This window comes from Trachurus japonicus, chromosome 9, assembly GCF_045865225.1.
Source record: "Trachurus japonicus isolate A0001 chromosome 9, Traja_1.0".
NCBI lineage: Eukaryota > Metazoa > Chordata > Actinopteri > Carangiformes > Carangidae > Trachurus > Trachurus japonicus.
Genome location: NC_140915.1, coordinates 17824963 through 17851974, shown reverse-complemented (window position 1 = coordinate 17851974; position 27012 = coordinate 17824963). Strand labels below are relative to the sequence as shown.

The window sequence follows — 27012 nt, the reverse complement described above, 5'->3', positions numbered from 1 at the left end:
TGGTTAGAAATGATCCATCAAAATGACTTCTTCTCCAGTTCCAGTGAGCTTTCTTCTAAGTCTGCTGAAGACTTAATAGAGGAAGTAGAGGAAACTGCACTACCGCCCATTCTGACAGCTGATGATATAAAGCCACAAAGCCCCCGTCACTTTGCATTGTTATGGAGAGTCTCACATGTCTCTAGTAACAGATTAATACTGTGAATTATTTTTCTATTTTAAGTCTAATCTTTTCATTTGTTCATCCTTGGGCCCTAATCACCCGTGAAAGTCATGAGAGGTGAGTTGAAATTAGTTTTGTACAAAAACTGCCCACTGAACATGATTGTCTTTTTTTTTCTTTTACTGTAGTTATGATATTCATGTGTTTTTTATTCTGCAAAATAGAGATTAGCTTCTTCTCCATCTGGGTTTCTATCAACCTGCTGCTGCTGAAGAGCTCAGTCTGTGCTGATGACTCGAGTGTTGGTGAGTAGATTTCTCTTTTTATTTTTTAATCACAGTTTCACATTGTTTTAGAGTCTTTATAGCTTAGACTAATGAGAATTTGTGAACCAGATTTGTACTTATTTTTATATTCAGAGGGACTGTATCGTTGGCTATCAGCACAACTATGGCTATTTTTTAACATTGGCCAAATTATGTGTTCTGAAGCGAACATCTGTTAATTATCTTTCTGGATTGTGGTGGGTGGGAATTCAATTGTAAACCATATGAATGAGGCTCAAATCAATCAAAAAACTACTTGGAGGATAGAAGAGAGCCTCTATGAGTAAATTAATGATGGAGTTGGCACAAGGCCATGGCAAAAGGAGTCACCAAATCTCATTCCTTACCTGCCGTCATATAGGTTATCATGCTCACTTTTACCAACTCTTCTTTCAAACACTCATTAAGATTTAAGATCTATGAGTAACAATTATTCAGAGCTTCTCTTTCAATAAAAGTAGCAACATAAAAATACAAACTCTCTCTACAAGTAAGAATAAGAAGCTAACTTGACTTCCATATCACTGAATACGCTATGAATGAAAATTAATTTACTGTCTAGTGGCAAGTCCTGCCACTATTGGATGTGACTGATAAACTGGATTACATTATTTCCATCAGAATTCAGGTTAACCTCCGGGTAATCTTGCATATTTACTTATGTAACTCTGCAGAAAGTAACTAAACATACTTATTTCTGACTTGGACCGGATCCTAGTCTGTCTATAGTCACGCATCTGCTTCCGGAGCTTTCCTGGAAGAGGGAGGCCTCTATTGACATGAACATGACAGTATTATTTAAAACAACATGCATACATTCAAACACCCTCTCCTTTTAGAAGCCTATATCTATATGTGCTGGTTGAGTGTGCATGCTTATCTATCTTCTTATTCATAGCTAATGAGGAAGAAGAAGGAGTAGTAGTGCACATTATCACATTGAGCCTGTGCAAGTGTGAAGGGAGGACAGGAAGCAGTGTTTCTACTGCAGAGGACGTTAAAGATATGAGGTGGTGGTGGTTTGGATGGGTGGACGGCAGCAACAGCTTTTTGCTCAGTTATGTTTAGTTACAGTTCCTGTGAAGAAAATGCATTTCTGCATTGAAAACTGCAATACAGTTTGTTGGCTGTTGGCCAATGGGCATTTCTAGTGGGTCTTGGTCACCCACATAACAGTGGTGATAATGACCTTTTGGCTACAGCTAGTTACAGCGGTTTATTAGGAAATGCAACACAAAGAATTATTGGAGCTAAATTATGATTAGCAGTTATTTTCATCCATAGTGTAATGAAGAAATGCCAAACAAACAACTTAAAATATTCTAATACGAAATCATATCAATGATAATAAAGAGACAATGGTCCACTAGACAGACATCATTTTGCATTTCTTTTTCCTCCGATGCGTTATTTGATGTCATTTATTGTGTCTGTTTGCAGCCATTTTGTATCTTTAATGTCACTGTTTGTGTCTCTTTGTGTTTGTTTTTCATTTGTAGTCGCTTTACCTTTTTTGCGGTAGCTTTGAGGCTATGGTGTCTTCATTTGAGTTTACTTCATTCTTTTTTTCATTCATTCATAGTACTAAAGGTACATTTCTCCTCATCTGCAGTGAATCCATGTTGCTACTACCCTTGTCAGAACTCAGGAGTGTGTGTGAGATTTGGTATAGACGACTACAAATGTGACTGCACTCGCACTGGCTTCTATGGAGAAAACTGCACCGTTCGTAAGTGAAACTAAATTTGATCTTCAGCCTAAATCTATGCATCGATAGATGTACATACAGTAATCTCAGAAGGAGATAAACACAAGTCAAATGGATGTTCGTAACATGTTACAACTTACAAACCTGTTACAAATTTAAAATTGTGGCTATTTTTTATTTTTGTGTGTAGCGGAGTTCTGGACCAGAGTTCGTCTGACACTGAAGCCAAGCCCCTCGGTGGTTCACTACTTCCTCACCCACTTCCAGTGGTTCTGGTACCTGATCAACAACTCTTTCCTGCGAGACACCATCATGAGATTAGTGCTGACAGGTAGGTGGTGAGATTACAACAAGTAACAAGTCACTGAACCAGCAAAACCACAGATCACAGATGAGGCAACAGGACTGGCCTACACCTAATATTTTCTCACAATTTACTTTAGATCTTCTTAACATCTGTTTACAACACGTGTGTTTTGATGAGTCATGGTCTTAGTCATATTTGCCAGCTATCAGTATTAACAGGCATGTTAATAACACCATGGTGGGTGATATGAGTATTGTGAAATGCATAAGCGACTAAAAAAAGGAACTCATAATTCTCGTGAGAAAATAATCATCAAAACCTGAACCTGAAGTATTTTTCTCTTGATAAACAGCCTGATCTGAGCACGTGCACAGCCAAACCTTTTCTGTAAAAGATGGTTTGAGCCCACAAGAGGAACTGATTTCAAAAAAGCATTGAGATTCCCTCTAACCGCGCTGGCTACAACTGATGATGTTAACATCTTACAACTGGCCACAAACATCTATTATTTGTGACTATTTTCAGTTGTAGATTAGGACACATTTGATGTGTTACTGAGCATGTACAGCAGGGGGGCAGTAGTGAAACATGATACAAAGCTGTGGCTAATTGGTATTTATAGTAGATAATGGATGACAATGGAGATCTAAGCTCCCAAAACTACTCCAAAGTACCAATTTAAGAGAAAAAAAGTTGACTTTGAATGTGAAGACACATACAACACGTTATAGTGAGATGACTTCCTCATACAGCAAAGTGTAAAAGTACCTTTTCAAGAGGAACCCTCAAGTGATCACAGGATTGATTAGACAGAAAATAGGAAAGCTAAGCTGTCTTTCTGAATTGCAGTCATTTAAGATCTACTAATCAACTTAAGAGACCTCTCAGAGACACAAAGCATTTTTTCATCAAAATGTATCAGGCTACTTTTTAGAGGTTTGATGATAAGATAAAAAGGTTCTGCACCAGCGAACATGTGAAGAAATTTGCAGTGAATCACTTTTACTCTCTTGTCCTCTCCCAAAGTCAGAAGTGACCTTATTCCAAGCCCTCCGACCTACAATACCAAATACGGATACCTCAACTGGGAGTCCTACTACAACATCTCCTACTACACCCGGCTCCTCCCTCCTGTGCCTGAAGGCTGCCCACTGCCAATGGGAGCTAAAGGTGGAACCACATATTGCACATTTTTTAGGCTGCTTTTCAAATAATGGCTGAGTGTCAAATAATAATAATGTAAATTTCTCCAAATCTAATTCATCAGCACAAGAACAACACTTCATGTCATTGTAACTCCTGATTGTAACTCTGTCTTTACAGGTAAACCTGTGCTTCCTGATCCCAAAGAGTTTGCTCAGCGTTTCTTTAAAAGAACCAAATTCAGGCCTGACCCCCAGGGAACCAATCTGATGTTTGCCTTCATGGCGCAGCACTTCACCCACCAGTTCTTCAAGACAAACCATGATGTTCCCGGTGGCTTCACCAAGGCCTTAGGACATGGGGTAAGAGATATACGGCTTCTAGCGACTAACAATAAAACCTGTTGAGAATCAAACATGAAGCTTATCTCTTTCTTTCATTGTGGATGAATTTGACCTTCAAACTTCTCTTTTCTTGCTCACTCAGGTAGATGCCAGTAACATTTATGGAGACAACCTCGCGAGGCAGCTTCAACTCCGGCTTCAGAAAGATGGAAAGTTGAAATATCAGGTAGAAAAAGAAGAAGCTTGACATTTTAGTCTTGCTCTGTCTGTTAATGAAGTGTGCCTAAGCCTTAAATCATCATGTGTTTTAGTCCGTACATCAATATATTGACATGGAAAGGAAAAAGCAAAGAGTCTGATTGTCTAACTTTAGAAGCCCACCAAAACAAGATACAAAGTCTGAATACACCTTCACCAATTGACAACACATTTGTTGCAGATAAACACTGCACGACCAAATAAACAACGTGCTGAATGTACACACCATACAACCAAACTACATTGCAAATACACACCACACAAACACAATATAGAGCTAGCTAGGGATGCATATAACTCTTAAAGCCCACCAGGTCGATGTCAAGAAGTTTAAACCTAATGCAAAGCACCAAAGCTACAGGTATTGTGATGTACTCCCCACAATGCAACTGTGTTACTTTACCACAAGTATAAAAGTCTGATATATTCAGATGTATTGGCTTTATAGCAGCAGCGTGGCCAAACTGTGGTGAGCTCGACCTACCTTTAAAGGTGGTGAAGTCCAGTTGTCTGTTTATTCCTCCATTATTCATATTCCTTTACTCCAGGTGTTCACAGATGAAACAGTCCTGACATGGGTCACGACTTCTGTCAAGTAAAATCCATTGCAGACAGCTCGGCAACGTCTTCTTTGTTTGTTACTTTACCCAAGTTGAATCTCAACCACAAGGTCCTCTTTGGGCTGCAAACTCCTCGAGAGCTGAAAACACAAAAAAATCATAATAATTTAGTAAAGTAGAATTATGCAGATCATGATCATAGACAAAAATCACCAAACTGATAGGCTATATTACACATTTCATAACTTAATTTGATGTTCTTTCAGCCTTTTTATGGTCTATTTATGTTGCAAACTGCAAAAGAACAAGATGCTGCTAAAAATTCAGAGTGTAAAATATGTGTCATTCAAGATCACTACTGTTTTCTCCTATCTGTTTATTTATTTTGGTGCTTTATTTTGCATCAATGTTATAGGCTAGTTGTTGTAGATGTTCTTTAAAAAAAATGCACAGAAACACTTTTTGACTTTAAATTTATAGAACTTGACACCCATACTAGCTACTATTAGTGTATTTTATCAATTAGGCTAGCTAATATGCAAAATGAAGGATTTGTCTTTTGCAGCAGCAAGGGTAGGCCCTAGGGCCTAGGCCTATTGTTTTTTTCACCCGTAGGCTGAATAAGTACAGTAATAAAAAGGAATCAAAATAAAAATGCAACAATTGTATCGGTTTAGCCGCCGAATCGGAGCAAAGCAAACGAACCACGTCTGCATACACACTAGGCTAAATATAACAATAAGCAGATTCAGACGATTTAAAAAAATGGCGTCCGACTGCCCACAAGTCCGACGGCTCATTTCTCCGACTACCCATTCTACAGTGTTGAGGTTAGGTTTAGGGTAAGGTTAAGGGTTAGGGCTACTTAAGTCGGAGAAGTGGGAGGTCGGACTGATGGACGCAAAAATAAAGAAATGTATGGTCGGAGTCGCCCATAGGCCCTACCTCATTGGGGCGCATGACGTCCGTCCGACTACCCATTTCTCCGACCATACATTTATTTATTTTTGCGTCCATTAGTCCGAACTCCCATTTCTCCGAGTTAAGTAGCCCTAACCCTTAACCTTACCCTAAACCTAACCTTAACACCGTAGAATGGGTAGTCGGAGAAATGAGCCGTCGGACTTATGGGCAGTCGGACTGATGCTCCCCACCTCATTGACCGCGATAACTCACAGAGATAAGGAAAGAAACTCTTCGCTTTAAACATCGTCAAGTACTAATTTCAGTCTTCACGGATTAAAACTTTAATCTCACTCTGCTGAACTCGACATTATATCGATCTTCATCCTGCGCCTCACCTGCCGATCGACAGGTGCTACCTTAATAACAAACCCTCAGCACACAACACTACAACATTGGTTCCTATGAAACTGGCGTTTTTAAAGTTTTGAGTGTTTTAACTTTTTCCATTTTATTATATAAAAAATATATTCCTCTGTTCAAAAAAACACAATTTATTTTTATAGTTTAAATCAAATTACTGAATAACTTAAACCACTCATCATAACTCTACTTTATTCTTATGCTATCTGAATTTGAATTAGGCTATAGCCTGTATGCCCTGAGCTCAGTTATAGCAATGATGTTGTTCAAGTTTGATAAACTAATCTTTTTAGTCTCTATTTGAGAATTTGTTTCACTGAGTCTGAGGACAAGTGCTGTTTCTACTACTGTAGCCTATAATGTTCATAACCATAGGCCTACTATAGGCAACTTCTTTTTCCCACATAAAAACTGTTGGGTATGCTTGTTTTTGTACGTTTTTGTACCTCAATGCTTATGCGCTTCCGTATTCACTGATGGCAGCTTATCGTTTAAAAAAAAAAAAAACACTTAGCTGTGATAGAGGCTTGCAACAGGACTTCCTCAAATATTAAACTTTGAAAGTCCCTTTGCTTGAGGAAGTTGTTTTTATGATCAAATCTTATCAGCTCATTGGGGTTTTGGGTTTTACTTTTAGCCACGACAAAGCAAAACAAAACAGACATTTGGAATAACTTCTTCAACTGAGGAAAGAAAGATATTCAAATATTTTATTCAAACTTTCCTCTGACTTTTTCTTCCACAGCTAGTGAATGGAGAGATGTACCCACCGACTGTATCTGAGGTCCCTGTGCACATGGCATACCCTCAGGCTTTGCCTCCACAGCAGCGTCTGGTCATTGGTCAGGAGTTGTTCGGCATCGTGCCGGGTCTGACCATGTACGCCACCGTATGGCTGCGGGAGCATAACAGAGTGTGTGACATCCTTAAGGCTGAACATCCCACCTGGGACGATGAGCAGCTTTTCCAGACCACAAGACTCATCATCATTGGTGAGGACCTCAGGGACATACGGTTAAAGTCATGTGTTTATGTCATACTTTCTAACCAACATTTTGGACAAGTTGTTCATCTGTTTGTGAAAGAAAGCAGGCTTAAAATTTTACATTTTTTAATTGTACTATTAATGTTGTTTTTTTCCTTACTTAAATAGTACATAACATTTAATTTTTTATGACATTTGCTTTTATTTATATGGCTTTAGCACTTTACAGTCAAATGTATTTATCCATAAGGGCAAAAAAAAAGAGTAATAGAGAGATAGAAGTTATAATTCATAAATACTGTAGCAGAAACATTCACATGGTCAAAGGTCAAAGGTCAAGGTCACTGTAACCTCACAGTTAGAGCATCAGAGTTTTACGACCTCATCATTCTGCACTAATTTGTCACTGTGGTCACCATGGTTTTTTATTTTTAACATTTTAAGTTTAATATACGAACATATGGGGCAGAGAACCTTTTCAACTTAATCAGTATCTGCTTCCTGTGAGTAACGGTTTCATATTCTCCAGTGTTTTCTACATGTCTCTTCCACGTAGTGTATTTAATGATTCTCAAAAGCCAGCACTGATGAGTGACACATTTTTTTTTACACTCAGCCAAGAAAATCTTTAGGCTTTCATCTTTAACTCCAACAAGCCTGGGGCTACAATATGGCATATTTACATTCAAATATTCATAAATATGCATTGTCCCTTCTTTCTTAAATAAATAAATTGAAATTGAAATCAAATGTGCAAATTTCTATCTTCTAAATATTTTTGTTTTTATGACAGCATCTGATGGTTTTATTTGTTGCCCTCCAGGGGAGATCATCAACATTATAATAGAGGAGTATGTGCAACAGCTGAGTGGTTACCAGCTGGACCTGAAGTTCGACCCCACCCTGCTCTTCAACGCACGTTTCCAGTACAGCAATCGCATCGCTCTGGAGTTCTGCCAGCTCTACCACTGGCACCCGCTGATGCCCGACAGCTTCCTCATCGACGGAGACGAAATCCCGTTCTCACAGTTTCTTTACAACACCTCCATCCTCATGCATTACGGGGTGGAGAAACTGGTGGATGCTTTCTCTCGACAGCCTGCAGGACAGGTAGAGGAGCTACATTCTGTGTAACATTGTCACAGTCTTGAGTTGTAAATAACTTAAATGAAATGGCACAGAAGCAAATATCTTGAGAAAATATGCATTGGCGCCATAAAGTCTGAGACTACTTCCCCATTCACTTGAGTAGGCTATGTAACATTCTGTGACACATACAAACCACGGTGGTAGCAAACACTTTGAGTAAAAACTATTTTATAGTATAAATGTTGTACTCAAATACCAAATTGTGATATTGTGATATTTCAGAGTAGCTTTAGTTGACCTAAAGAAATAGTGAATACTTGACACGAGTTTTGCACAACCTTTCTACTCACTTCTATGAGAAAGATAAGAAAGACAGTCTTTCACATCTATAGGCCTAAGTGATGGTGCAACGTGTACCCTGACACATTTTTACAACCACTAAACCACAGTGTTTTTTTTAAATTCCACATTAAAGTGCTCTTCTTCTCATAATTACTTCCTAAAATCAACTGACAGATGCTGCCAGATACAATGTTACAAAAACAGCATATGCATGCAAAGTGTGAGGTTTCTTTTTGCAGAGAAGTGTGAAACACAGTGTTGATCATTAATGTTTTTTGCTTGGCAAGCAACACCAGAGGGGATGATTTACTTCTCAGTTGCGTTATTGTCGAACTGTTCATTGAAATAATACCACAGTAACTTCCCCTGTGTTTCAGATCGGTGGAGGTCACAACTCTCATGAAGCTGTGCTCAAAGTGGCAGAGATGGTCATCAAAGAGTCCAGAGCAGCACGTGTGCAGCCTTTCAATGAATACAGGAAGAGGTTCAAACTGAAGCCTTACACCTCTTTTTCTGAGTTTACTGGTGAGCAAGAAAAAAAATGCAAATACAACTTCCCTCTGAAAGTTTCTTGCCTCTTTTGGTTGTTTACACACACACACACACACACACACACACACACACACACACACACACACAGATATACTGTATATATATGTACATATACTATATATATTTTAAAAAAAACCTTTGACATCATCTTGTTTCAGGATGTTTCAGGATGTTTAGACAACAGCTTGCTGATGGGTTTAAAGTGGGAAAAAAAAGTTATTGAGGCAAAGTTTTAGTTGTTTGTCTTTTCTAAGATAAATCTTGTGGGTTTTTCTGTCCCTGATTTACTTTCTGTCTTGCACCTTCTGTATATCAAGGCTTGCAAAGCCCCAAAAATGTTTTTGTTATGGAGTCCCTAGCAACGGTCCACTCAGCGGTGGTCTATCAAGAAATTAACACCACAGAATATTGGTGATTGACCAATCAGAATCGAGTATTCAAGAGAGCCGTGTTCTAAGCAGTTATATAAACCATGTATTTATCCATAAGGGCCATTCTGGTCCATGTGAATGGGCGGTATTGGAATTTGATTGTATCTGTATTATTATCATTTATTTATTTACTGTTACCAGGCAACAACAAGGTGATTAAGGCTATATACAACCACTTCCTCCAAACTGCAAACTGCTCTTAGAGGAACAATTAGAGCACATTGCAGTTCAATATACAGTCCTACATGGGGCTGTTTATAATGTCTATGGTGTGATGTAGAAATAGTGAACAACCTGTAGCCTAGGTTACAGTAATAACCAGTTGTTTCATCCTGTCTGAACAGATGACAAAGAAATGGCCAGAGATCTTGAGGAAGTCTACGGGGACATTAATGCTTTAGAGTTTTACCCTGGAGTCATGCTGGAGAAAGCTCGTCCTAATGGTATATTTGGTGAGAGCATGGTGGAGATAGGCGCTCCCTTCTCTTTGAAAGGCCTGATGGGAAACCCCATCTGCTCCCCCGATTATTGGAAGCCCAGCACCTTCGGAGGGGAGACAGGCTTCAACATCGTCAAAACTTCCACTCTGAAGAAACTAGTGTGTCTCAACACCAAGTGGTGTCCATATGTGGACTTTCATGTTCCACGAGATGAGCAAGAGGCAAAACCGAGGAAACCATCTACTGAGCTTTAATGAATCAGTTTATTATAGATGACATTAAGTGGCAGTCCATTGTAAAGTTTGTTATAATACCATTTGGACTGGATTTGGTTGGAGAAAGGATTATTTCAATGCTCAGCAAATGATACACTGTACATATACCTCCTGGAAAATACAGCTGACAAATTGTATACACTTTTTTTTTTGGTGAAAACAATGTATACATTACCACTTTGCAGGAAAATCCCTATTTTTTTTTATATTTTGTATAGCTTTTCTTTGTGTCATTTTATTTCAAAACAAATTGCCTGTTCAACAAAGAGAGTGGGTCTCTGCATTTCAAATAAAGAAAAAAGAGGAAGAGAGAAATAATGTACGTATGAGATCATGTTGTCATGAAAAACGCCAATTCAGGGGTTAGATTCCTCTCTCTGACACAATATAGCTGCAAGTGGGTTGATAAATGTGGTTAGGGTTGAATCCACATTTCTATATTTCATACATTGTCAAAATTCTCGTAAAAAAAAATATTGAAACCTAAAAATGCAATTGAGCATTAGATCTGAATTTGAATCACAACAAACGTCAATGTGTATTTAATAAATTTGCATTAATAATTATGGTTTTGCCTTTTGAATGCATCTAGCATATGCATAGCATCAACATGTTAGAGTCATTATGAGCATGTTAGTGGCACAGCATTTGGTAGCGATAGACTACAGCCTCACAGGACCACTAACATGACTGTGAGGGTTTTCTGAACTGAGAACGACAAAAACTATACAGTTTCACTACTAAATGTGTAAATGTGATGTGTCTGAGTTCACACTGACTGACAGGATGAGGGTGTTATTATCTCCTTGTAGCTACAGTACGTGTGAAAAAAGTGGTCACCCACCGCTTGTGGGTTTTTTGATGTCCCAAAAGTTAAGGGGGAGTTTTGTGCACAAATTTACACAAGTTTAGAGGTGACATTTGTTGCACAGAGATGAGCATGAAACCAGAACTGCTGTGTCATCATTGGCAACCATGCAGTACCTACTGTGTAGATAAAATCGTGAGAAACAACAGATAAAATCAAAAATCTAATGCATAATAGGTAAGGTACATTTGTTACTATGCAATAATGTTTAGTCGGATGCAAATGTAATGTGAACTATGGGGAAAAAAGCATGGTTATACTGACCTCTGTAGGTTACATTGTTGAATGTCTTGAATATTTGAAGGTTGCTGATGCACATGTCCACTCGGCAGTGCAGTAGCAGTCAGCACATCACTTTGAGGTTGTGAACATTGAAGCCTCTAGGTGGCACCAAAACAGTACAGTATGTTCAGTTTATATATTTTTTCGTTTATCGCCTTTTCCGTTGCAGACAAGTGAATCTATCTCAGTTTCAGGTTCCTGGTTGTTGTGCTTACAGCCACACTGCCATGACTCACTGGGGCACAAGTGAAAAATATCTACCCATCATAGAGTGATTTAAAAACTGGCTATAATAAAACATCAGTGTTCAAAACAGGCAGGAAGAATTGAGGCTTGATTATCTGTCTCTTGAGCAGTGCTCAACCTCTTTTGTCAGAGAACAAGGTGAGAAAATGACACTGAAGTTAAATACTTTTCCATCACTGACATTCATATAAATTTACCATCTAAATATGTCCAAAGAAGCACTAGAGCTCCCTGTATTCAGTAAATGAAGGAACACTTTATTTTGAAGGATCTGAGGTACATGCAAAAATATCACTGAGGACTTTGGCTGTATGATCTAAATATTTATTGATAGAGCCCCAATTATCTTCCTTTGGTTTCAAAAAATGGTTTAACAGTCAAGCAGCTTGATATACGAGAATGAGCAGATCACTGAAAAGTCACAAAAATTGCAATGTTTTCTGACAAAGTGATGTACTGTATCCTTGGCTGTTTCACTATAGAAGTCTTGTCTACTATACAACACATTATTAGCCTACTTGAAATAACTTATAATCACTTACATAATATGAAATATATGACTGAGGGTCTACCTAAATAATAATAAAATTAATACTAGACATGTACATTTTCTCTTTTGTGTTTTCAAAGGAGATAATTAAAACAAAAGAAAACAAAACTACAGTATTAACGATTAAATTGTAGTTGTATTCAGAAAAAGCCAGTTAAACATGTTACATGACATTTTTTTAAAAATGTAACCAGATACAGAAAATGTTGTACTAAAGCTATGAAATAAACATTAACCAAAAGTTGTTATTGCCGAGTGCTGCTGGATGAGAATATTAATACCACACCAAAATAAGCTAAAGTAACTGCCTCAAGGCCTCGACGCTGGTCCTAAAGAGCAACACGTTTTGCTATCACTGCATGACTAATGTTAGCATTAACAGCTGTTTATGAGTGTTTATTATTGAGGGTTAGGTTTTATTTATTTATTTATTTTTTACTTTTATTCTATCGCTTCTTTTTGTGGTGAAGTTAGCATACTAGCCCTCTTGTTTTGTCTGAGTGAAGTTTTTGGCAAGAGAGCAGCTATTAATGCTAGTGTTGGCAATGCAGTAATAGCAAAACATCAAATAGCTTCTTTTGTGTGTATTATTTATGGAAACTGAAGTCATGAGGTATGCATTTAGCTTGGCTGTCTTAGCTAGGCGGCGTATGCTACTTTAGCATAAAAACTTAAAGCACAGTGAAAACAGCTAGCCTATTTCTGTCCAAATTCAAAAATAGCCTTATATGAAGATATAATTTGTTTAACGTGTAGCCTACACAGGGATATTAAAAAAACAAACATTTTTTTGCTAACTATGAGCAAATGTAGCTTGTGTCCATTTAGTGACACTTATTTATCTTATATCCATGTATCTTTCATTTGGAAAACATTCTTTCCAATGTGGAATATTCATTTTTCTCACATCAAACCTGTATTCCTCATCATGGGTAAAGTGGTGTAGATACATTTGGAGTTGGTTGGTCTTGGACTTAATGTCTTTATCTGCAGCTACTTACATTGGTGACATCTGGCAGTTGATTGGTCGTTGTCCCGACTGTTCACTAATGGAGGACTGAAGAGAGGGGCAGTCATTGAAGAGGAATTAGACATTGAATTGATATGTGTGGTTGTGCCTACTGCCATCGAAGCAGTGGCTGCTGGGTAAAAATGGACATCAACAGCGACCGTAGTGAGACCCAAGGAGACGTGGTGGGACAGGAGCAGGGGAGGGTTGCCATGTGAGATACTGAGGCTGTGGTGGATCGGTGCTACACAGGGCTCCGCGCATTGCAGGGTTAATGAAGAGCGCAGGCCCTCCTCACGTCTGGATGGTGGGGAGGGGGAAGGTGATCGGGAGGGTAAAGATGAGGGAGGAGGTAAGGCATCCTGGCACGGGCTGTGGTTGTCTTCTCTGTTGCTGGTCCAGTCCTCAGAGCACTGTAGCTGAATGCTGGGCTGGGACAAAGTGAAGCCCTTCTCCTCTTCCTCCAGAGAAGGATCAATCTGAAACAGGAGTGAAAAAGGTGGGAACTTGAGGACATGTTGCAGAAGCAATATGACCCACAGGCCAGTGGGTTTTAATGAGCTCTCTTTTCTCTGGTATCAAACCTTTGTGTCAAGAATCGGTTCAGGATAAGTCTCCACAGTGACTGAGTGGTTGCCCAGGTTGGTTGGTGTATCCTCTTGACGATCCTCAAATGTGGGCTCCATCTGCACCGTGACCAGACTGGGTCCTGGAGGTCGGGCTCGGGTGTCTGATGTGTTGGGGCTCTGCTCAATCACTGCCACGCAGTCATCGTCTTCAAAAGCTCTGAGAGAGACAAACAACACTATGATCGCTTCTAAGGTCCTATCACTTTCATTTTCTATTGTCTAATGGCATACTCACTTGTTTTCATATGTACGTCCTGCTGCTCGTCGTTCCGCGTGTCGTATGGGTACACCCAGATTCCTCTGAGCTGTTAAGGGCATTAATTAAATAATTTGGCTTTAAAAGAAGTTGACGTTGACATTTACTGAGATTAGTTTGTCCCAGCAGAAAGCCAAGCCTAGAAACAAAGGAAACAATAAGCCTAGCATTGACGTATGATCATAATAGCTGTGTTCCAATATAGGGACCAGAAAAATGTGGTCATTTATAGACAGTGAAACCCAAAATGAAATGTCCACTCCTATCTTTACAGGGGCACAATAAATCTTGGAATAGACTGGGCAACAAAAGAGCTCCACATATGAAGGGAGGGACCTTTGAAATGGGAAAGTCTAGTTGCACCACTGTGATCCAATTGGTTTCACAAAGGAGGCAGGAATTGGGACACAGCTAAGGTCTCATTACATGCACATCTAAAGCTCAAACACCTTATAAATTGTTTATTTGAACTATATACAAACTGTTCAGTACTTAGAATAGGTGTGCTGTCATTTGGAGCTGCTAGGGATTTCAGACCTGCTCGGCTTGTTGGTGCAGGCTCATTCTTCTGGACCACCGAATAGAAGGTAACCGTGATGAAAATGAAGGCCAAAGAAACACCAACTCCCACCACAATGGGGATGTCGTGTTTCTCCAGCACGGGCAGCCATGAAGGAGACTGCTGCGTCACTCTGGAGCGTGAACGACAAACAGAAGTGTTGTTGTGCTGTTCTTACCATGAAACTCTGTAGTAGCATGAAATACCGGTCGCTCCATCCTCTTTTCATTTGACCTACCTGGGATCATTACTGGTCATAGGGGATTGGGAAGTATTCCTCTTCAGCCACTCAGTAAGCTCAGTATCATTGGCTGATTTAGCTGATTGACCTGGGTCACCTTGCTGAGTAACATTTCGTTGATTAGAGATGTTTACCTGACGGACAACTGGATTCTCTGGGTCAATTTTTAGGAGATCAGTGGTCTTATCATGAGGGTGGACAGTTGAGCCTGAATATTGCGTTGGAGATGACTGAGGGTGGGTTTTAGGAGGTGTTGAAATGGATGAAGTTGGTTTTGTTGTCGAGGGTTGACTGTGAACTTTGGATGGCTGAGACGTCGTGATTGAAGAAGGTGGAGGTTGTGTAGGAGGCAGATGGTGCTGAATTGTTGATAACTCCAGATGGAACTTGGGTAAGAAACTGAAAGTGAAGGATTGTTGAGGATGGGTTTGAGGGATTTGTGAGTGGGTCGGTGACGGCTGTTGATGCAGAGGGTTGGTTTGGGAAATCTGGGCTGAGGTCAGCTCATGGTAGGATGGGTAGAATTTACTTTTTGTGACCAGCTGGGGTTTGTGAGTTTGAGATAGGTGCAACTGGGTGGCTGAACCAGAGATACTTGTCATAGTTTTCGTTACAATACTCGGAATTGGAGTCTGTGAATGTGAATTTGACTTGAGAAAACCAAACAGTCCGGCCAGTGGACGTTTTGACTGTGTTTGGGTCATGGGCGTCTCTGTGAGGAACTCTGTGTTTTGAATGGTTGGAGACACAGTACGGGTGGTAGATCTCTGAGTATCAGGCATTGTCAGTAATTCCTCAGTGACTTCATGCTGAAATTGTGCATGTGATGTTAACGTTAAATGGGATTGACTTTCAGGGAGTTCATACTGAGGGGTTGTACCCAACACTTCAACAGTGACCACTGATGTCTGGCTGGGTGTCGTTGTTGTTGGTTCGCTATCTGAAATCAGAAGCGTGGCAGTAGTTACTGGCAGTTGTGGAGGCGGAGGAGGCGGCAACATAGGAGGCTGCATCTGCGTGATTAAAGGCTGGTTTGGATTGGTTGTTGGCTGAATCAGAAGGTGGTGTGAAAGATGCCCAAGCGGCCTCGGTGCCATCTTTGACCCAGCCACTGTTCCCCTTGAAAACGTAGAAAAGGTGGCAGCTCTGTTTGTTGTAGCATCACAATTTGATGAGAAGCCTGAAATGGTGAAATACAAAAGCAATTCCTTATCATCTTGATTATACCAAATCCAATGCAGAAAAGTTGTTTTCCGACAACTTAGTTTGCTCCAACCAACAAAACAGGATGCTCACTTATAGTTACCCTGAGAGAAAGTGAGTAATGACAAGCTTTAAAATTCACACCAGCATCATTAAGTAAGTAACTTCTTAAATCTTGGAGCATTTGTCTTGTTTAAGTTGTTTTTCATAACCTATAAATATGGTTTGTGGTCTAAAAATACATACATGTGGCTTCCTTATGCTGTGCCTGTACATGTAGATGATGTCTTGTCTTGAGGTATTGCTCAGCCATAAAGTTGCTGGATTGGGAAACTGGCCGTTCTTTGCTAGTGTTGATACTCTGGAAAAATATGAAAACAAAGAGTCTGATTCAAAACAGACAACACATTTCAAACAAGCAGAAACGAGCTAAGCCACAAAACCAGTTATAAGCAGGTTAAAGGCCACAGATAACGAACAATGATGTCACTCATGACAGCAGAAAGCCACCACAAATAAAGTTACAGCTTCTGGCCTGAGACCACACATAGAAAAAATGGGAAAAGTGTCCACACACTGTTTTGGAAGCAAAACAGTGTCACCTAGTGGTGGAAGAGGAAACAGATCCTTTACTCAAACAAAAGTGCCATCATAACTCCTGCTTAAATGGTTATGTATTATATTATGATGCATCAATGTGTTTGAAGCATTTTCATGTTGTATGCTGGATAGTTTAGTCCCGTGGTACTCAAGCTCTGCCAAACAAACATCTCTCCACCACACAAGCTGTCTGTCACCACACAAGCCATAGCAGAGATTTTCACATCAACATCATTACTCACAGCAGACAAAACCAGTCTTGTCTGCTTCATGCCACTATCAGCTGGATGATCTTCAGCTTTAGGACAGAGGACAGCATGGGAGAGAATCAGCAAGGAGAATAGACTTGTGCACATGAGGTCAACAAAGCACTGAATCATATACCTGTGTGCTCTAAGTGTGCCTGGGTGATGATGCAAAACTAAAACCTCAAACATATATATACATTACACCATGCATTTACAGCACAGACATACATACACACATAAAACAAATATACAGTGATGTGACAGTATTAGTACATATCCTATTGTTAGTCATCTGTCTGTAAATTTTAGTGGGATATTCAACGCTTTATAAAACCTTACATTATAGGAAATCTTTTGGAAATTGACGAATAATTCCCTTATTTCCATGTGCTCCTCTTCTGTAAATGCTACAGACTCTGTCTCACTCTTAGCTCCACTTTTTTTTAAATATATATTTCAAGGACAACAACAGATAAAGTTAAACATGAAATAAGAAATACCAGTAAAGTACCTGTGACAGTGAGGATGGTGCGTCTCTGATGGCGTCCTGCTCGGTTCTCTGCAGTACAGTAATATTCTCCTCCATCAGACCTCTGCACACTTAGAATATGCAGAGCTCCGTCTTCTACACCGCAGTAAAAAAAACAAAACAAGCAGATATTACTGGCTGTCTTCCAGCTGTTTCAACCTTTTGTAAAAAAATAAATAAATAAAATAAAATAATGTCTGCTGCTGAAAATAACTCCAGACTGCGCCTCTCCTGTTGCTCACCATCAACATGTCTGTCCTCAGTGAGACTAACAGGGGACTGTGTCTCTCTGTCTCTTGTCCAGGTGTATGAGATGGGCTGAATCCCTGCAGCCTTGCAGGGCAGGACGGCTGCAGCCCCGACCCTGCAGCTCAGGTGACCTACAGAGGTCACAATGATGGGGCTCACTGGGAGGAGAATGAAAAGAAACTTAAGTCAAATTCTGCATTTTAGGTATTAAAATTATAATTCTTTTTTTTTTTTGCAATGTGTTGCTTTTAAAAATACCAGCAACTCTCAGCATTGCTGTGCTGCGGCTTTGGCCCAGTGTGTTCGAGGCCTCACACACATACACTCCCTCATCGTAGCTCCTGGCTGACTGGATGTAGAGAGTGGCATTCCTCAGTCTGCAGAGAGATGTAAGATGTAAGAGATCATTCACCAGAGAGCAGATGTCTTAGTGCCTCGCGTTACTGATATGATAACAGCATACTTACCCCACAGCAATCTTGCCTCCAGTTTGCTTGGAGTGGCCTCTCTTGATCCAGCTGATGGAGGGTAAAGGGTGACCCGACACCTGACACTCCAGCACCACCCGAGCACCCACTGGTACCGTCAACAGCTGGGGCCACACTTTGAGAGTTGGAGGTGCTGCCAGAGAGGAAAAATTAGTAAAAGAGTCATTGACAGTTTCCACTAGAAATCATCAGTTTGAATGATAAGTGTTACAGTGTAAATATACCCAGCACAGTTAGTGTCGCTCGTCTAGAGGTGAGAAATCTGTGAAGATAGATGTTGGAGGCTCTGCAGAAGTAACTCCCACTGTCAGACGCTTCGACGCTGCAAAGAAAACAACGTCAGAGATAATCAAACATTCAATAGCTATACTTTTTACACAGTTTAGAGTCACCAGTTAAACCCAACGGTCCATGTCTCTGGACTGGGAGGAAGTCGAAGTAGCCACACAGGCACATGAGTAGTCTGCACAAAAATGCTCCAGACTTGGTGCTGAAATCCAGAACCACAGAAACCACTGCAGCTCAAATATACTTTCACATATTTTGTTAGCAGTGTCTAGTAGGCCTATGTGTTATTGTACCTTGAATAATACTGACAGATAAACTGCTATATGTGTATAGTCACATGACTTTAAAAATGTGCAACACAGAAATGAACTGGTGGCTGTATACACATGACCAAAATAAATATTTATAGCACTTATATACAGTATATATTATACATTTTAAAGCACCAAGCGTACAAAGTTCTGCACAGAACAAAATAAAACAAAATAGTAAAAAACAATTAAACACAAGCAATAAAAAACTACACACAAGACAAACCCACAAAGAAAACAGGTGAGTTTTTAACAACTTCTTAAAACTATAGACAAACTCTGCATTTTAAGGTAACAGAGGACGAGAACCACGACTGAAAAGGCCTGGTCATCTTTAGTTTTTAAATCTATCTAATTGGTAACACTTTATAATAAGTATACACACTATTAAGCATTAGTTAAGCATTAATAAATACTGAATTCTTCATTTATAACACATGAATACTCATTAGTTTGTAATTTATAAATACAGTTAGAGTTACAGTTATCAATGATGAGTAAAACGTTTTTTACTGTGTTTATAAACTACATCCTAATGAGTATTCATGTGTTATGAATTCAGTATTTAAAGCTTAACTAATGCTTAATAGTGTGTACTGTACTTATTATAAAGTTTTGCCAAAAAAGCTTGCACACACCTGTGAAAGAAGAGGTCTCCACTGGGCAGCACGGTGACACGAGCTGTGGGACTGAGGAGCTGGTTGTCTTTGAACCAGGCGACCTGTGCTGCCGGTCTGCTGAGTGGAGGTCTGCAGGCGACTGTGACGTTGTCGCCTCTCTTCACTGTCAGGTTTACAGGCTGCTGCACAAAACTCCAGTCCATCTCTGGAAACACAAAACGTGTTTTGCTGTAAGCTATACTATGCGACACAATTAAATTCACAATTGTTATTAGGCTATTATTATTACTACAGTACCAGCTGGAAGTAGGAAGGCTGGTTGGGACTTGATGGTCTCTTTCTGGTTTGATGCTTCACAGTGATAAAAGCCCTCGTCCTCCCTCGTCACATTCCTGAGACAAAAATTATGAAATCATCTTGACTAAAATCAAAACTCCAGAGAGTGCGATACCTCCTGCAGCTTCATATTGCACACACATCATTACAATTTCATCTCAACAACAATAAAGAATTAATATTCCTCTTGTCCCACCTGAATGTGAGCAGCTGCCCATTGTTCTGCAGGCTGAACGAGGCCGAGCAGTTCGACAGGAGGCAGCCGTTTTTGAACCAGTGCACCATGGGAACAGGGAAGCCGCGGACAGTGCAGTGCATGGAGACCTCTGTTCCTATAGCAACAGTGATGTTGTCAGGGCCCTGGATGATCTGCAGCCGTCTGGGAACCCCTGCAAGACAGATGGACACTCAGAGTTCCAACACTGGAAAGATAGTGACCCCAGCGTATAGAAGTGGCTCTTAAAGCGATAGTACTAAATGAAAATTAAAATCTATACATCGGTGTTTACTTATGCAACCTCCCAACAAGCAACAACATCATGCACATGTTTGTCCTCACCCTCCACAGTGACTTTAGCTGGTTTGCTCATCTTGCTGATGTTCAGTGAAGGATTGTGTGCGACACAAACATAAATCCCAATATCTTCGATTGTGACGTTGAAAAGATGTAGAGTTCCTGAGGTTTTCCTCTGGTGACCACCTCCGAACTCTCCCTGAAACAGAAAACACACACCGTCATACAGCTCTGTCTAAGAAGGACACGATGAGGGCTCGTTTTTTTAAATCTTTTATGTTGTGCTGTGATTCACGATTTGGGACCAGTAGAGTTTGTTAAGTGTAAGATTTAAGAAGTCAGGACTCAGTAGGGAATGTTGTCGGCCATGATGGTATGGAGGTAGCCTACATTTGTGTCTTTATTATTCAATCAAAAGAAAATGTTTATTTAAACAAAAATGATATTTTCAATCAAAACAAACTTCACTTCAATCAAAAAGAAAAAAGTGCATTTTTGAATGCAAAAATTGCATTTGAACCCTTTTTTCTTGATTGAAAAGGTTTTTTTTTTTTTATTGAAGTGAGTTATTATTTGATTGAAAATATATTTTTTGTTTAAATCAACTTGTTTTTTTTTGATTGGATAATAAAGACACAAGAGACAAATGTACCATGGCTGCATAATACTCCTTTATTTCATATGCTTTGCCCCCTTATTTGAGCTTTTAAGAGGCTCTTTGAGGCCTGTGACTTCTTGAAAGAGAAATAAATATTATTTCACGAAACGTAGAAAAATGAATGAAAGAAATCTGTGTTTCTATTTTGTTTTACACACTTCTATTTTATGTGTCTTTTATTACTATTAAACACTTTGAATCACCTTTGTGTAAATTTTGACCCAATTACCTGGAAAAAGGGGGGGAAGCGTATTACAAGGGTAAACAAATACTACAAGTGAATACAGTGAATTAGATCAGGTCTTTACCTGGATCTGTCGACCTCTTGTGACCTCCCCTCCATCTTTGAGCCAGCTGATGCTCGCAGGAGGCGAACTTTCCCCCGACACACACTGGAGGAAAACTCCCTCTCCTTCCCTGACGGTTTGGTCCTGAGGACTGAAGAAAACATCCTCCAAACCTGGAGCACAGTGGAAATATAATTGGACACAATATCCATTTCATGTTTACAGTATATCTCCTTATACAGACTCAGGTTATATTTAGCATATATTTAGTAAAAGTATGTTGTCTACAGTCGTCTAAGACACATGGGCTCACCCAGTTGGGACGAGACTGCCAGGCTGGACAGGATGAGTAAACAGAGGTGGGGAGTCATCTGTGGCAGGATCCAGACGGAGGTACAGACAGTCATCCTACTGCAGAGCTCCCTGGGAGGCACGAGGAAACCACCACACAGCTTCGTCCATGGTGTCAGCTGGGAGAGAGAGAGAGAGTGTGTGTGAGCGCACAGAAACAACAGGCAGGAGTTGAAACAGGAAGTGTCAGTGTCAGCTGTTAATTCACTTTACCCACTGCCATGAGCACTGATGCAGACTGTTTCCTCTCCACAATGTGCTCCCTTGCTCTGAGTCCCTTGCTCTGAGTGTTGAAGTTCATCATGAGGCTCTTATTATCTTATCTTTTAAAAAATGTTTTAAAAGCATTAATCAGATTTGTTAAAATGTACATTTTGTATTCATGTTGGTTTTCATGTCATTTGAAATGACATTTTGCCCCATTTTTTAACAAAAGATTGAATGCCCTGGAAATGTCAAAAGGTGTAACCACTAAATAATGATAGATATATATTTAATCCACCTATACAGTGGATTCAAGGGTAGGCCACTTATAAAAAGCATGCTTTCTTCTGAAAACACTAAAATAAGTTTGTTTTGGCTGTGTTTCTATATTTAAATTTGAATGCATTTTGGCAACACTAAGCAGGACATATCCTAAAAGAGACACTTTTCTTCTAAATCATTAGTGACCCATTTACTGACATAAGTGTGCAGCATGATGGGAACAGATGTAAAAATGATTTGGAGTGATACAACGTCATTTTTAGCTTCTGTCTTTAGCGCTCACTGGACCTTACCACATAAGGATGAACCTGCGGTCTGCATACATTCACTTTTGATCAGTTTCCAGCAAATGTATTCAGCAGATGAATTTAACATCATTCTCTCTCCTCCTCCATGTCTCTCTTGCTCTTTGTGCCCTCCCCTCCCTTTTCTCTTTGCTTCATTCCTATTTTGGTTGTGAGTCTGTGGCACCGCAGCGAGCTCAGCTTTGTCCTCTTTAGTCCCTTGAATGGGCCCAGCCACTTTATAGAGCTCGCACTGTGACCCTCCACTCAATGAAAGTGACATGAAAAGAGGCTGCGGAGCTTTGTACTGTGAAGATCAGTTAGTGGCCCCTGAGAGGACTGATACCCGTCTGATCATATAGGCTTTCATGATCCTCAATATGGCCATGTAAGGTCTGATCCTTTAGTGTTTCAGTGTGCCACAGATTTTTCACTTATTCACTGCTGAATCTGCACAGGTAAATATTAGTTGATGTGGAAGGGAAACCGACACAGACACATAAAGATCATCGTTATCATTTTAGCAGGTTCACTGGTAAAAGACAAAACAAAAAATGGTGCAATCGAAACATGAAGAGACAATAGACAGACATTTCCAAACACATCAGGAAAAGAAAATTCGGTTACATTTTATTTGACGCCTATCTCTATAACACATTATAACCATACTTATAATGAGTTATAATGCAGTTATAGCACTGTATAACTATAATTATAAACACTCATAAATGATCATAATGCTTTATAACAATAATCATAACACACTATAAAGCATTTTATCTTGACTTATAAGGTCAGGTATATATTATATATTATATTAGTATTGTTATACTCGCTGACAATGCCCACATCGATAATGCATTATTAATATAGTTATGTGTTATAATTGGCTTATAAACATGTAGAACTATCATTATAAACACTCATTAATTATCATAAGGCTTTATAACAATAATAAGACATCATAGAGCATTTTATAACGGCTTATAAGGTCTTAGTATTATAATAGAATTATAATGCTCTATAATGTATATGCTTATTGTTATAAAGTCTTATGTGATTTATTAGTGTTTATAATAATAGTTATACACCTTTATAAGCCAATTATAACACATTATAACTATAATTATAATGCATTATAAATGTGGGCATTGTCAGCCAGTTACTAACAATGTTAACATATTATAATACCTGACCTTATAAGTCATGATAAAACGCTTCATAGTGTGTTATGATTATTGTTATAAAGAATTATGATCATTTATGAGTGTTTATAACTACAGTTATACAGTGTTATAACTGCATTATACCTCATTATAAGTATGGTTATAATGTGTTATAGAGATAGGCGTCAAGTAAAGTGTTACCGAAAATTCAAATCGACATCTCGTGAGTCTTATGATATTAGAGATACGGTGATAAACAGCAGGTGGCGCTAGCATTGCAGTCTAGTGTCACTAAATTACTGCAGAAGAAGAGGCCGCAACAGTTTCTCTACTGTAGATGTGATAAACAGACACAGATTTCCAAGTTACAGCCAATTAAATGCTCATGAGTGACTGAGTGATGAAGTTACATCATTGGTTGGAGGAGTGTTGGACTTTTCCCATTTGCTGCTGTCAAAATAATTAGCTGCAAACTTTTTCTGCTACATCATATTTAGACCCTTTTGGCAATGAAATAATGCACAAATATAAAAAATCTATCAACTTTTTTGATTCTTTTTTACAGAAGAGAGTCGCCCATATGATATGGTCTCATGAGGTCGAAGCCACTTGTTTAACTGATGGAGAAAGATGATCTCTCTCACTTTCCCTTTGAATGATCATTTGACAAGAAATTATTACCAAACCACAGCATGGTTTTTGTCTCGTGTTAAATTATGTGTTGTTGGGTAACATGTTGTGTTATTGGGGCCTCTGTTTCCCCTGTTCCCTTGTTTGACAACATAAATTGAAAAACATGTAAATGAAAACAGCTTTTTGAGATTTTTTTTTTTTTAAATGTGCTAATTGACACACTATGTCACCTACCTATGTTTTTAGCAAGATTTAGGAACTTTCCACTGAAAATTCAACATCTTACAGTGGTATCTTCCATACTACATTGATCATATTCTAGGCTGCTGACACATATAGCATACAAAACATATATATTGTTTTTCCAATTTCCACCCCAGCAATGAAAGAAATACTGTGATGTTGTAAATACAGTTCTTTAATAAACCCTAAACACAGTTTGTTGTTACAATGTCTTAAACTTTTTTCAATGACTAAATTACTAAATGACTAAAAAACACAATATTATTTGTTCATCTACTGTATATTTTTCCCAGATTAGATTCATGTTAAATTACCAGTTATGTTCTGTTTTTTTGTTTTGGTTTTTTTAAGGACAAAAGTGATGAAAAAAAGAAAACAAACACTGGAAGCGAAGTCCCACCAGTGGGCTAATGACATACTGAAACACACAAACAAACAAACAAAACCCCCTTGATTTTAGACATTAGGGTATTAGTCATCACTGTTGAACTAAATGCATCAATGAATTGCTTGATTAGCACAGCAGGGCTAGTGGCTAGTTGTACTAACATAATGCTAAGAGCCTGGGGGTGTGTATTTGTGTGACTCACAACAGATCATTTACACTGTTTAGCATGTCATTAATTTGTTTTTAGCCCACACACAGAATCGTACGATGCCGACTGTCAAAAGCTTGATATTTCTTGGTTTTTTTTGTTTTGTTTTTTTAATGAATCAATGAGTGGACTTGCTGAGTTTCAGTCGTCAATGCCATCGTAATATTGCATCATATACTGTATACTGTATGCATCAGTCTTCAAACATAATATAAACAAACCAATGCCAATAAATTAAATATCACTTGTCAGTCAGCATGCAACTTATAAGGAAGTGGTTGAATGAGCTGAATCAGCAGTGATAACTAGTTCAGGTCAGAGGATCTTTCACATACAAAAGTAGAAGTTTGGCAAACACAAATCAAATATTTTTGGTCTTTTGTGATGTTATTTGTTCATATAACAAAAATTGGAATTAGAATTCATTGCTCTTTTGTCAATATTTTACAAATGTCTTTTTAATTCTGTCTCATTGAAGATCCACAGTAATAAAATGCTTCTTAACACAGATCAAATATGAATTTAGTGCTGTGAACTGTTTGCATGCACCAAACAGATTTAAACAAGATATAATGAAATACAAATTGCCTACCCAGTTTCTATTGATTGGATGCTGTGCAACATGTTGTATGGTGCGACTGTGAGGGCTGAATTTGCATATGATAGAAAATGGAAAATATCAAACGACACAACAAAGACGACACAGCACAGAGCACCTGAACGTGTCCTGATGAGAAAGAAAAGTTTTGATTTTACAAAAGCTACAATACAATATGGATGCAAATAATCTTCATCTGCTTCGTTTAAAGATCAGTGAACGTATTGATACTTACTCTGCTCGTGTCCAAGGTTTGTTTCTGGTTTGGTTCCTCAGCCCATTCGTCTTCAATCACTTTCAGTCCGTCTGTAGTCTGAGCTGATCCTCTGTTCTCCTGATGCATTTGCAGTTTCCAGCTGGGAGAGAACAACAAGCAGCAGCCGGTCCCATGTACTGGTCACCCCCCACTCACCCACCCACCCACACTTAACACACACACACACACACACACACACACACACACACACACACACTCTGCATTCTCATTCAGAGCCGCCAACAGCTGTAATGAAGCACAAAACCCTTAATTGTGTTCCCATTATTATACAGGAGCAGATACGGGCGACACACGACGAGACGACGCTCCACACACAGACACAAAACAATAAATTCAGATGTGAAGCCAAGTGTCCACTGATTGTAGTGACTGAAGGAGCATGACATTAGAAAATGTGGCGCCACACACAATCACACACAGAATACAATACTGTACCACAATCTGCTGCAGAGAAAATTGTTTACATGTAATATCAACCATGATACAACCTGAGTTACAGTAATCACAGTGCACGAGTATCAGCAGGGAGATTATTTACTGTAATGGTTAAATGTATTTTTAGGTATCTATGATCGCTATCACCATTTATGACAGATGTTGCTATCCTTTTACAGTAAGAGTGTAAATAACGAACACACAAAAAAATGTTTGGTTTTTCGGATGGAAATGGCTTCTTTTCTTTTCACTAAACATCAAGTGGCTCATGTCTTGAGCTGCTGGAACAGTTTTGATGGTCTTCTGTAATGGCATTTTTCAGATAGATATTGATTTTTATCTTTTATTTTTGACATTTGTTTTGTTTAAATGATGTTGATGAAGAGTGCTGTCTATGTCTAACATGTTCAGTTGGGTTCAGATCTGGTTTCCAGACCATTCAGTGACCTGTCACACCACATAGATGGGATGTTGTTCTGCTCGTTTTTCTTCAGCAAGGTAAATTCACACAGCAGACATCATCCAACCATAATCAAACAGGATAAAGAAAAACTGTAGGATGCTACGTCAGCACACACTGATGCACATCTTCAGCAGATTGAGCTGTGAGCTTGTAAATGTAGGTTAATGATGGGTAATAATGACCATCCCAGCAACAGCCAATCGATCTATGTCGCTATAGAGCAGTGAAGGACAAAGCAGTTTGGCAGCTTCAGCATCTGT

At 39.1% G+C, this 27012-nt stretch overlaps 3 protein-coding genes across 3 annotated transcripts in view; 1 reads left to right on the top strand and 2 right to left on the bottom strand.

Moving 5' to 3' along the window:
- The window catches only part of lhx6b (LIM homeobox 6b), a 37700-nt gene extending 32840 nt beyond the window's left edge, over positions 1–4860 (bottom strand). Inside the window, exon 1 of the mRNA XM_085786312.1 lies at positions 4734–4860. The gene's annotated coding sequence lies outside the window, so the exon portion shown is untranslated. The remainder of the gene's footprint in view (positions 1–4733) is intronic.
- Positions 154–10425, top strand: ptgs1 (prostaglandin-endoperoxide synthase 1). Its single transcript, XM_085786309.1, has 11 exons — positions 154–280; positions 388–468; positions 2102–2218; positions 2388–2528; positions 3531–3674; positions 3828–4009; positions 4134–4217; positions 6881–7127; positions 7944–8230; positions 8929–9076; positions 9879–10425. The coding sequence occupies exons 1-11, from the start codon at positions 274–276 to the stop codon at positions 10226–10228; spliced, it is 1788 nt and encodes a 595-aa protein (XP_085642435.1). The 5' UTR covers positions 154–273; the 3' UTR covers positions 10229–10425.
- Positions 10426–13117: 2692 nt separating this feature from the next.
- On the bottom strand, positions 13118–21692 carry LOC146981256 (uncharacterized). Its single transcript, XM_085786308.1, has 18 exons — positions 21534–21692; positions 21242–21393; positions 20321–20474; positions 19958–20150; positions 19723–19817; positions 19444–19630; positions 18431–18528; positions 18186–18339; positions 17977–18095; positions 17712–17876; positions 17452–17565; positions 16935–16990; positions 16339–16453; positions 14887–16069; positions 14627–14781; positions 14069–14138; positions 13789–13990; positions 13118–13683 (listed from the first exon to the last, which is right to left on the bottom strand). Exons 1-18 carry the CDS (start codon positions 21625–21627, stop codon positions 13189–13191), a joined length of 3801 nt encoding a protein of 1266 aa, XP_085642434.1. The 5' UTR covers positions 21628–21692; the 3' UTR covers positions 13118–13188.
- Between the last annotated feature and the right edge of the window lie 5320 nt (positions 21693–27012).